Consider the following 12179-nt stretch of genomic DNA (forward strand, 5'->3'; position numbering starts at 1 on the left):
AATTGTAACTTCTTTTCAATCAGGTTACTGAACCAGTGTTAAGAGCAGTAAATAATTTGATAGAAGTAGACGGCGATGCTCGAGATAATGTTATGGACGTAGGTGGCAGAATAGTTGCAGCCGTAGAAAAACAAGTCCAAAATTTTCAAAAGAACGAAGGCAACTTTTCTCAGATTTATGAAAACATTGGCGTAGTCTCGATAAATGTTGCCCCGAGCAACGTCGGTAACAACCTAAATTTTGCCCATGTAGTCGAAGATGGTAGTACGCGAACCCTTACCGGAGGCCTTACGGGTGGAACAAATGAGATATATGGAGATACAAGGGACGTACCACTAGAGCAAGCTATCACAGCTATATCTGTACCATCAGATGTCCTCAAGTTACTTGACGGTAATGCTTACAACTATCATCCCATTCTGAACAACAAAAATGAATGATTTCTTACCTATACATGTATATATTTGGACCTAAGATATAAAGATGTAGAAGTTTTGCTTATTCGTAGAGTCTTTAATTATGTTATCTTAGATCTAGGTCAATGCAGTTTAAATAATTCATTCACGGAAACAATGGAGATCACACTGTATGTTAAGTAATATAATGATACGTTTATTAGGATAACAACAGCATAAATGTTGGTAAATTCGTCCTAGTAACTTTCACTTTAGTTAGCAGAATAGTGTTACGTGTATTAAATCTTTCAAAAGGTATAGACAACTACAAGTGCAGCTGAATACGACAAAATCTGATTCATATTCTAAGGTATATTATCCAAGTAATTATTCCGTAAACAGGATTCGTTTTGAAAAAGAAATTGATAATGTAGTCATTTTTTCAATAGGTGTAGAGGGGAAAGTTCCGATAAGCTTCATTATATATGAATCCGATACTCTATTTACCCCATCGAAGCCCACGAGGAAGAAGGTGTTGAGCGGAGATGATGATGGAGAGGGATACAGTAACTCGTCGATCTCTGAGAGGATAGACAGTCACATAATAACAACCATTATTGCGACCGGTGATAAAGATGACGATAAAGATAATGGAAATATTATTGATATTGCATTAGAATATCCTATCATATCGAAATTTCTCACAATGGAGGTATTAATCAACGGCGTTTGTGCTATACCCCTTCCATGTAAACTCGTGTATGATCTTAATATTTAGTCATGAAACATGTGCCTTTAGTGTACAGAAGAAAGAAATAGAATACCATAGGGCATTACATGCGCACGGTGAAAGTTATTATGACCGTAGTTGTTGGATGGAATACATGGAATATCATTAAACAAATTAAATGTAGCATATCAATGCATTATGCATTTTCTGTTTGCTTCTTAGCAAATTATGAAGTGATCACACTTGTTAAAGCACATTCAGAAGGTCGTTAGTTGGTAAACATTCTTGTCTAATGAAGATATTTGGATGACATCCACCGATAATTTGGTTGCCGTGTTTCCATTACAAATTACATTTCTCTGAATTGACGAGAGAATATTTCTTATGAAACGAAGACTCGTAAATGACCTAGTTAACAAAGTATGGTACAAATCTTAGGCTGCTGGTATGGTTGGGAATGTACTGAGCCTAGTGTCAGTAGCATCGTACCATTTACTGCCATCAATGTATGGATGTCTTCCTGTTCCTATATAGCTGCAATATCCGTCACCTCGAGCTATATATTTATAACATTAACTTAATTTATGAAAATACTTAAGCCGTCTATTCCTACGTTCAAATTATACAACGGGCAATTGACTAACAAGTTATTTGAAAATGTATAATTAGTTCGATGCTGTTTTTCAATAAAACTGCATTGTTATAACAATATACATTTTCCATATATTTTTCTTTACGAGCCATTTCAATGAATAGTATTGCCATCTTTTAAATAAAATAAAATTCACTCAAAACTCAATTTTTAAAACAACTGGTGAAATATTCTTACAGAATCTTGACGAAGGAGAAGAAAAACTGGATAGCTCTTGTGTCGTCTGGTCGTATAACGAAGACACAGATGAAGGATTTTGGTCTGATAAAGGTTGTGCTATGTTAAAGGACGAGTCAGGTCTTACCGTGTGTTCATGTAAACACATTGGAAGTTTTGCAGTGTTAATTGTTAGTCAACAGAATAAGAAACCGTCAGTATAATGTAGTCAACAAGAATGTTAATCTCTCAGTACATTGTTCTATATTCTACTGATATTAGAAATAAGAGATTTGTTTGCAGTTTCTGTCGTCATGACATCTTTGCTGTTATTCATCATCAGCAATGAATACTTATACTATTTTGAGTTTATTAATACTTATTTGAAATATTTAGATGTTAACACGATAAAAAGAGATTCCTACCGTAGCCAATTGTTGAAAGTGTGAAGTAAAAACACAAAATTTACGCTCATATAACTTAAAATATTTGTGATGCTCTTGTGAATCGTGTACACAGAAATGCCTAACTGGATTATATTGCTTTTCGAAACAATAACTTGTACGTGAATCTTGAATGCAGCGTATAGACACGGTGCCTAAATTGTTACGCCATATCCAGAACTTCCACGTTAGCTGTAACGAGGTGTGCACAAGATCTCGTTCAAGCCTTCACATTAAATAAACACCCACCCACATAGCCACCTGCGGCAACTGTGTCACCTAGATATTGTTTATGATTAATACCACTGAGACTAATCGTCATTAAGAGTGAATGTCTAAAGCAGTATCTACCACGGTATATCTCACAATCTACTGAGTACATTGAAAGGAATGGTAGCCACATTATCACAAGGGTACATCCTTTGCTGGTTAATGTGATGGGAGAATGATTAATTCTAATTAGTTATGATTAGTTATAGCATATTGCGCTTGAGTTAATTGCTTGCCTCGTCTGTAATAAATATATTTTGAGTTATATTATATTTAGATTACGTAACCTCCTTTTCCTTTACAGAGGGTTGGTCCTATAGAAGCCCAGATTGCCCTCTACTTCATCACTTTAATTGGATCAATAATATCTGGGGTGTGCCTGATATTCTGCATTATAACCTTTCTATCTATAAAGTAAGTTCCATCACCCATATTTATAAAGTACACTCATTTTATTTTTATACACAATTCAAGAAAAAAAACACATAATCATCAAGGAAAATAAATGGAATAAACTAAATAATGATTCGTCCACAAGCATATAATTCCATCACATGTCGATATCTATTACATGGCAATATCATAGACTCAAATTTCAGACATTTTGCTTTGAGTTAAAGTTGCTACAGCGGTTCACTTTTCAAATTGTCACAGTTTGCCTTTTGAAGAGGATGCCTTCTCCCTGTTTCTAAGATAATTGACTATCAAAATAAAATAAAACTGTTGATAATTGACTATCAACAGTTTCGTTAAAACTTGCAACACCTAAATTAAGTTTTTGAGATATTATTTGCTTCTCTTAAATTATTTTTGCAGATCAATTAGATCGAAACAACCGACTCAAATCCATATCAACCTTTGTTTATCTCTTTTGGGTTTCTACATTGCATTCCTGGTTGGTCCTCTCTCTGTAGGGAAGAAACAACGTTGTGCCGCGGTCTCCGCAATCATTCAATTCTTCTGTCTGTCTACGTTGACTTGGATGTCAGCAGAAGCTTTGAATCTTTATTTCTTGTTTCTCAAAGCTAAGAAAGGGAGCATTCGTTATTTTACACTAATTGCGTGCATAGTTGCATATGGTAAGTGTCTGTTTTACTGCCACGTATGGAACTATGATAATATATTCACACTTGGTGATACGTGTGTATATGTGCAATTATCACTATGTCGAACAGGTGCCTCACCACACGCAATGGCTATATATCTTGGAAAGTTTAGGAAATATTTGACATATTACTATTAATATTATTATTATCATGATTTTATTAGATTAGATTATCTACGGATATCATACTCCGCTAATTTTGTCTTGTTTGGACAGGTTCATCCTTTATTTGCGTTATCCTGGTGGCTTTCCTTGACAAAAAAACTGATTATGAAACGGCTAACTAGTAAGTAATGCAAGCTTTGTAATATAAAACAAAGAAAAAATATTTTCAATTTTTCATTAATCGCAATAAACACCTTGTTTCAGTATTGCAATCCTGCCAGCACACATCTTACTGGATACTTCTGATCGTGGAAGCAGGCTTATTTACTCACTCATTAACACTAGTACAATTTTTGTTTTATTCGTTTATGAATAGAGTCGTAATTAGACTCCGTAAACATATGCGAATATACTGAATGAATTACACAGCAAGTAAATGCAATACAATACATGAAGAAGAACTTGAGTTAATTCAACCAATAGTTTAAGGATTGGCAAACAGTACTAGTGCAAAAGTATGTCGATTAAAGGATTCATTCACTTAGCTTTTGTATGCTCTGCAATAGTAGTAACGTAGTAATATACATCGATTGTTAACAACGTAATAGGCAGAGCTAAGTAAAACTTTGAAAATTATAGTTGCATTTCCCGCTCTCATAAAAGAAAGATTCATTGCTTGGACGTAAGGTTGCGTAAATATATATGATCATACTAAACCAATCATAAAATCACAGGGAAGTCTGTACCTACGTTACAAAATGTAACTTTTGAAAATAATTCCAAAGGCTTCAGTGATTCAGCGTATGACATTTGCTTCTTTTCTAGTATTTATATAAATCAGCATAAATAACATATTCTTTGTTTCCAAAGCTGTTTCATCCATCCTGGGTACGCTCTCTATTTCGGATTCCTGGCAGAAGTCGGTGCGATGTTTGTATTCAATTTGATAATATTCATGTTGGTCATCCGGAAAATCCTCTGTCGCCCACTGATGGTCAGTAAAGCCAAGGAACATGCAAAGAGGAATGAAATAATTACAAGAATTCGACATGGTGTTCTCTTCTGGTTCGTTCTCGGCCTCTCGTGGATTTTTGGATTTCTTGCAGCTGTCGACCAATCAACTCTCATATTTGACTATCTGTATTGCATATTCATTGCCTTGCAAGGTTTTTTGATGTTTCTGTTGCTTTGTGTAGCAAATCCTGACTTCAGAAACATGTTTTCAAAGCTGAAAAGAAGCGAGAGCACTCGAAGCAACAGCACTGGAACATCTACATTTAAAAGTCGATCTACTGTAAAATCGATTTCGGGGAACGACCAGAGTGAGAGTACATGTTAAGCACTGCATTCACCCAAGCCGAAAAGGTGTGAGCTTATATTTGTTCTTAACGTGTAGCATATGATGCATTTATATGGCAGGGTGTTATAACACACTAACACGTGTTATGTTTTGGGAGCATGCGAGAGCAAGATATGTTAAAGATTCAATACAGTAAATCGTAGTGGTATTATAGATTAGTAATAAATGAGCCAGCAACACGATTTTGTTTTCCAGCTCGTTTCTATCGGTAAACGCTGTACTGTGTACGAAGGTAACCATTGAAACTAGGCCTGTGTAGACTCCAATGGACAGTCGTTATCATCACATGCATCTTGTTTACGTGATTATTTTTTTTTTAACACAGGCCGCAATAAAATGTGCCTCTAGCATAACACGTGTTATCATGTTATAACACAGATGCATATAAATGCGCAATATATTCAAGTCGAAAACGCTATTATAAGCAACTGTACAATTCGGTTCGGCTGCTGCATTCATAAAAGAAGTATGAATTGTCAGCCTAAGTGTTTTAAACTACTAACAAGACAATTATATAATTTCAATAATAAGAGGGAAAAAAAACAACATTTTCAGCCCTCATGATATCATCCATTTTGTTTTCCGGATTTATTTACCAAATACCTCAAACTGTAAAGGATTCATATTTTTTTGATACAAGATGCTATGATGATTTAGAAAATGTTCAACACTTTTGCTAAGCAATCAATATCAGTCAGCAGAAGATATAGCCTATTAGGCCTAATGTAAAGACATGTGATTCCCGATTTCCAGAATGATACTTTGATTGATGGAATTGCTAATCGTTATCATACGTTGTTACAAGTTATCTAGAATAAGCCAGTAATGTACAATCTAGATGTGTCACGTATCACGTGATACAGAACATTTAGCAATGTAACTTTAAGAGATTTACTCTGTTCCTTAAAAGTTAATCACAAATTTTATGATATTTTTCTTACTAAAACTAATTAAACAATATTTTGTATCCATTTAGCGGATTCCATTTTTATTTTGTATTAACTAGATAAAAGATGTTTTAATATGTTTAAAACACAAAAGATAATACTCAGAATGTCATCATCTTTGACTTATTATAAGTGATTCATATTTTAATCAAGATTAGATAATGTAGTAGGATGGTTGATGGTACTGTAATATGACATATATTGTTATACTCTGTTTATAGGTATCGCCGTAGTCTGGTGGTTTATGAGTTAGTGTCTTCTTTATTGTTCTAACTTGGAGATAAAATCAATCTTTCTTTACTTAGACTAAACAATTTCGTGAAGATAGCTGTTGTGTGAGAAACACGAGCAATATGTTGGTCCATATTGATGTCACATAGTAAGTTGCATGTACAAGTTGACACAAATTGTTGATTAGAATTCAGAAGTGAAATTAAATAAATCAAAGAAAATCAAAGTTGTTCACTTTTTGTTTTGTTTTTATTGCCTTCTTTGGAAGTAACATCGTCGATTGAGAGGGTGATTGAGAGGATACAGTCCAACTGGCAGAATAACGAAAAGCAAATTTAGTGAGCATGAGGTGTTCTCTTTTTTTTGGCCAGCAAACTTCGCTCTTTTTGTATGTGACTAAAGTTTCCTATACAAATATAGAGCACTATTGCATCAACTAAATACCGTTTATTTGCTGATGTTTAATTTACAATGTGGTTTTGCCCCTCAAATCAAACTAATCAGTCCCAATGTCCCCGAAAATATGTGCCATTGGTTCAGTCCTCTTCCTCTGCACCTATATGACAATGGACCATATTCAATATATAATATTGTTATTAAACAGAATTTCGTAAGTAACCAGCTTTTCAAAGGAAAATAATCTCGTCAACAGGAAGCCCACATCAGGTTTGCTGTAATTGCCTACCTAACATTGTCCACCCGGAGACCTTTCCGGGATTCGGTGGGGGGGGGGGGGGCACAGTTAACGGTTAGACTCTACTTTAGATGATCTTTCTCTTTGGTGTCAATCCTACCCACCCCACCCCCTCCCCAACCAGCGAATTCAAGGTTTCTCCGCCGTAGTCTCCTGTTTCTTTGTATTGTCTTTTGCTCATTATCTAGCATTGCAACAAAGAACAGGGGCGCTATTCGTAAATAGATACTCACCTTGTATGATAAGCGATACTGAATGTCAAGTCTGTGATTCCCGAATATTTGCAATAATTTCTTTTTCAACTGTATTGGTCGGACACCTGGCAAGCGCGCAGACGTTAATTGTGCGTATTCAGACAACCCGATAGCTGCATATCATTATCGCACTGTAGGTTTGTGATCTCATTTGCATGTTTAGAAGCGCCCGTTTTATAATCCTCCTGCCCCATCCTCACTTGCTCTCCGTTCTTCCCTCTTTCTCGACGATATAACTTCAGAAAATGTCAAGAACAAGGGTGACCGTGTGAAGTGCATTGATATATCACCGTTGTGCAACATTGAACATGCTAACATCCCGGAAAAGCTGACAAAACCTGCACTTGACTTGGTTTCTATAGCAACTGATTTTCAAATTAGTAATCTAGAAAGGATCGAAAATAACAAGTCACCAAACACACGAAGAAAAAATCTTAATTAGTGAGAACAACCCTTAGACTGTAAAACGGAAATGGGAAAGAAATTAAGTTGGTTCTTGAGGGAGGCCACCTTTTCTGAATATTTTTTTCGACGGCGAATTGACGCACCTTAAAAGTAAAAAAATTGTGATTTTAATATTCTTAATTCATTTTTTAATGTGTGAAAGAATGATAGGTACTGAGAGAGAGAGAGGTGGAGAGAGGTGGAGAGAGGTGGAGAGAGGTGGAGAGAGGTGGAGAGAGGTGGAGAGAGGTGGAGAGAGGTGGAGAGAGGTGGAGAGAGGTGGAGAGAGGTGGGCGGAGAGAGAGGGGTGGAGAGAGAAATGATGGACTAATGCGATTCTATTTGGAAAGTAATGCGGTGGGGATGGTTGAAGTGGAAGGGGTGAGATGGGGGATGGGTGAAGGGGAAGGGGCTATCATCTTAGATCATGATTGGGTTCAATGTTTCATTGCAGCCAATTTTGTACACTCATAACGTCTAACTTGCTATAAAATAGTTTTGCATACTGAGTTTGTACAATACTTTAGTATATAATTGTATTGATATGTATAAATCATGTATAAATCATGCAATCAGCAGGTATTAATTCTATTACATGGCGATAATGATAAATCTGTATAGATATTAGCATGTATCTATACGTTCACCAGTGATACGTTGGTTGGTAATTGTTTGGCTATGATATGGAAGTGTATATGCACATCATACTTGATATGTGACAATATTGGAACTACATTATGCCGTGTTGTCAATGTGTATAAGCGTTAGGAAAAGGGTATGTATATGTGTGGGGTAGGGGTGGGCGGAGAGAGGGTGTTGGTGGTTGAAAAATGTTTTGGAGGCTCGGGGGGGGGGGGAGCTGGGTAGTGCGTGAATGGGAAAGGCAAAGACGTTCTAAGACAGGGTTGTCCAACCTTTTGCAGAGGAGGGCCACATGGAATGATTATGATGAAGGGGGGGGGGGGCCGCATGAACCCTACGCTCGATTTTTCGATTTTTTTGCCCGAAGCCCAAGGCAACAAAATGTGAGCCCTGCGCGCGGAGCGCACTGATTTATTTTCCTTCCTGATAAAACAGATGAATAAAGTTCAGACGCCCCCTCCTCCAAGGTTCGAATGATTGATTATATAGCTAAATCTGCTCACTAAAATTTCGCACCGTAGAGCATCTCTGGTGGGCCGGACGCAACCCTGCGGCGGGCCGGACTTTGGCCCGCGGGCCGTAGGTTGGACAACCCTGTTCTAAGACATACTCAGCAGCTGTCTTGATCATATTCTTCCAATTAGACTAAGAAGGATATCTTAAACGGATATATATGTATATTCGCTGCCTGTATTTTTTTTTATATCCTTTGTATTTCAATAATATTGGCAAGAAATCAAATTATGGAACATAAAGGGAGACAATTTATAAAACAATATATAGAAAAGAAGAAAAGTTATATTGAAATAAGATAAGAAGTAAAGGATATAGAACTAAGCAATGTCGTTTTTTTTGTTGCAGGAGTCTCAATAAACCGAGCCGGGTCAATGACTCTAGCTCAGGCAAGATATACCCGACCAGTATTCGCTAGAATTAATTCGAATCAATCACACTCCGGTGATTCGCTAGCAACTCTCATGCGCTTTGTTCGTGTCCCCCACCTAATTAATCAAATCGCAAGTTAACGCTATTGCATATATATAACAACGGAGTCCTATAAATTGGACTGACGTCTTCAATGTTGTAATGCTTAATTTATACATTCACTCGAAATCTGAAGATATACCAACACAGATACGTTACATCAAAGCCATCAAAGCAGAAGCAAAAAAAAAAAATAACCAAAAACAAACCCCTCTCACTGAAGATTCCCTTCCATACACCAACTCTGTCTAGTTTATTTTCTCTAAGGTATAGAGTTTTCGTCATTTTTTTTACCCTTCTTTTTTCTCGCATATCCTCCACTCAACAACATCGTATATACAACTGCCCGAAGCTTCCACTTTCCTTTAAAGCTGTTTTTACTTAAAATTCTTTTCACGTAGATCACGGTCTCTTAACTGCCTCTTAGCTACGTCAAGCTATTTTTAAAGCCATCCCTATGTATTGGATGTACAGCGACTTATTAAATTAAAGCGATATATCGTCAAATAATCTGCATGTTCGTTTTTCAAAGACGATCTTCTTAATATTTTTTCTTAACTCACCATAAACAAAGAAAAACGAGGTTTACTTTTCATTATAGACCAAACGTTATACGGATATGAAGTTATCGATAGATAGATAGATAGATAGATAGATAGATAGATAGATAGATAGATAGATAGATAGATAGATAGATAGATAGATAGATAGATAGATAGATAGATAGATAGATAGATAGATAGATAGATAGATAGATAGATAGATAGATAGATAGATAGATAGATAGATAGATAGATAGATAGATAGATAGATAGATAGATAGATAGATAGATAGATAGATAGATAGATAGATAGATAGATAGATAGATAGATAGATAGATAGATAGATAGATAGATAGATAGATAGATAGATAGATAGATAGATAGATAGATAGATAGATAGATAGATAGATAGATAGATAGATAGATAGATAGATAGATAGATAGATAGATAGATAGATAGATAGATAGATAGATAGATAGATAGATAGATAGATAGATAGATAGATAGATAGATAGATAGATAGATAGATAGATAGATAGATAGATAGATAGATAGATAGATAGATAGATAGATAGATAGATAGACAGATAGATAGATAGACAGATAGACAGATAGACAGATAGACAGATAGACAGATAGACAGATAGACAGATAGACAGATAGACAGATAGACAGATAGACAGATAGACAGATAGACAGATAGACAGATAGACAGATAGACAGATAGACAGATAGATAGATAGATAGATAGATAGATAGATAGATAGATAGATAGATAGATAGATAGATAGATAGATAGATAGATAGATAGATAGATAGATAGATAGATAGATAGATAGATAGATAGATAGATAGATAGATAGATAGATAGATAGATAGATAGATAGATAGATAGATAGATAGATAGATAGATAGATAGATAGATAGATAGATAGATAGATAGATAGATAGATAGATAGATAGATAGATAGATAGATAGATAGATAGATAGATAGATAGATAGATAGATAGATAGATAGATAGATAGATAGATAGATAGATAGATAGATAGATAGATAGATAGATAGATAGATAGATAGATAGATAGATAGATAGATAGATAGATAGATAGATAGATAGATAGATAGATAGATAGATAGATAGATAGATAGATAGATAGATAGATAGATAGATAGATAGATAGATAGATAGATAGATAGATAGATAGATAGATAGATAGATAGATAGATAGATAGATAGATAGATAGATAGATAGATAGATAGATAGATAGATAGATAGATAGATAGATAGATAGATAGATAGATAGATAGATAGATAGATAGATAGATAGATAGATAGATAGATAGATAGATAGATAGATAGATAGATAGATAGATAGATAGATAGATAGATAGATAGATAGATAGATAGATAGATAGATAGATAGATAGATAGATAGATAGATAGATAGATAGATAGATAGATAGATAGATAGATAGATAGATAGATAGATAGATAGATAGATAGATAGATAGATAGATAGATAGATAGATAGATAGATAGATAGATAGATAGATAGATAGATAGATAGATAGATAGATAGATAAAAAAAATGTTTTTTAATGAATCCAGGCGTGCATCGTGAGTTGGTATGGCGTATACACCCTGTCCCCATTCAATCTCATAAGATCATAGTAGTAGCATGGCCTTATAATGTTTTTCACTTCTTCTGGTGAGCTTTCTTCAAGAATTAAAGAGGAGCTGGGTTCAGTGACCTCTACAGTGCTATACATTCCTCTGTAAAATATCCTGGGTCCATCCCTGGTAATACAATATCAATACAAGGACTCATGAGAGGACAAAAGTACCCATTACGGAAAGCTTGAAAATACCGTTCTTGTAAGTTTACAATTACCTTAAAGCCAAAAACAATTATAAATAAAACTAAAATTAAAGATAGAAATATTTCATTCTGGTAAACTTTGGGAAGATATAAATGATCACCCAAGGGCATTGTGATGTTTATTAAAGAATACTAGAATTATAGAGTAAAATACAAACACTGCGCAATAAAAAACCCAGCAATTTCAGTTAACATAATAGTTGACAATATCTGTCCTATATGTTACTTTAATATGGAAATTCTAATTTCACTCGGTGAACGTACGTGTTTACGCATGCGCACAGGTGCTCTATTTATGCCTTGGAGACAAATTATCTTCGCTAGCTGCCATGTGTCTGTG

At 35.0% G+C, this 12179-nt stretch overlaps 1 protein-coding gene across 1 annotated transcript in view; it reads left to right on the top strand.

Moving 5' to 3' along the window:
* The window catches only part of LOC139983834 (uncharacterized), a 38253-nt gene extending 31633 nt beyond the window's left edge, over positions 1 to 6620 (top strand). The window contains exons 47-53 of the mRNA XM_071997648.1: positions 24 to 393; positions 845 to 1107; positions 1957 to 2151; positions 2951 to 3060; positions 3463 to 3725; positions 3968 to 4037; positions 4727 to 6620. Of these exons, the coding sequence (XP_071853749.1) occupies positions 24 to 393; positions 845 to 1107; positions 1957 to 2151; positions 2951 to 3060; positions 3463 to 3725; positions 3968 to 4037; positions 4727 to 5195 (1740 nt within the window). The 3' untranslated portion in view covers positions 5196 to 6620. The remainder of the gene's footprint in view (positions 1 to 23; positions 394 to 844; positions 1108 to 1956; positions 2152 to 2950; positions 3061 to 3462; positions 3726 to 3967; positions 4038 to 4726) is intronic.
* Positions 6621 to 12179: the final 5559 nt, after the last annotated feature.

The sequence above is a fragment of the Apostichopus japonicus genome, chromosome 16 (genome assembly GCF_037975245.1).
Source record: "Apostichopus japonicus isolate 1M-3 chromosome 16, ASM3797524v1, whole genome shotgun sequence".
Taxonomy (NCBI): Eukaryota; Metazoa; Echinodermata; class Holothuroidea; order Aspidochirotida; family Stichopodidae; genus Apostichopus; species Apostichopus japonicus.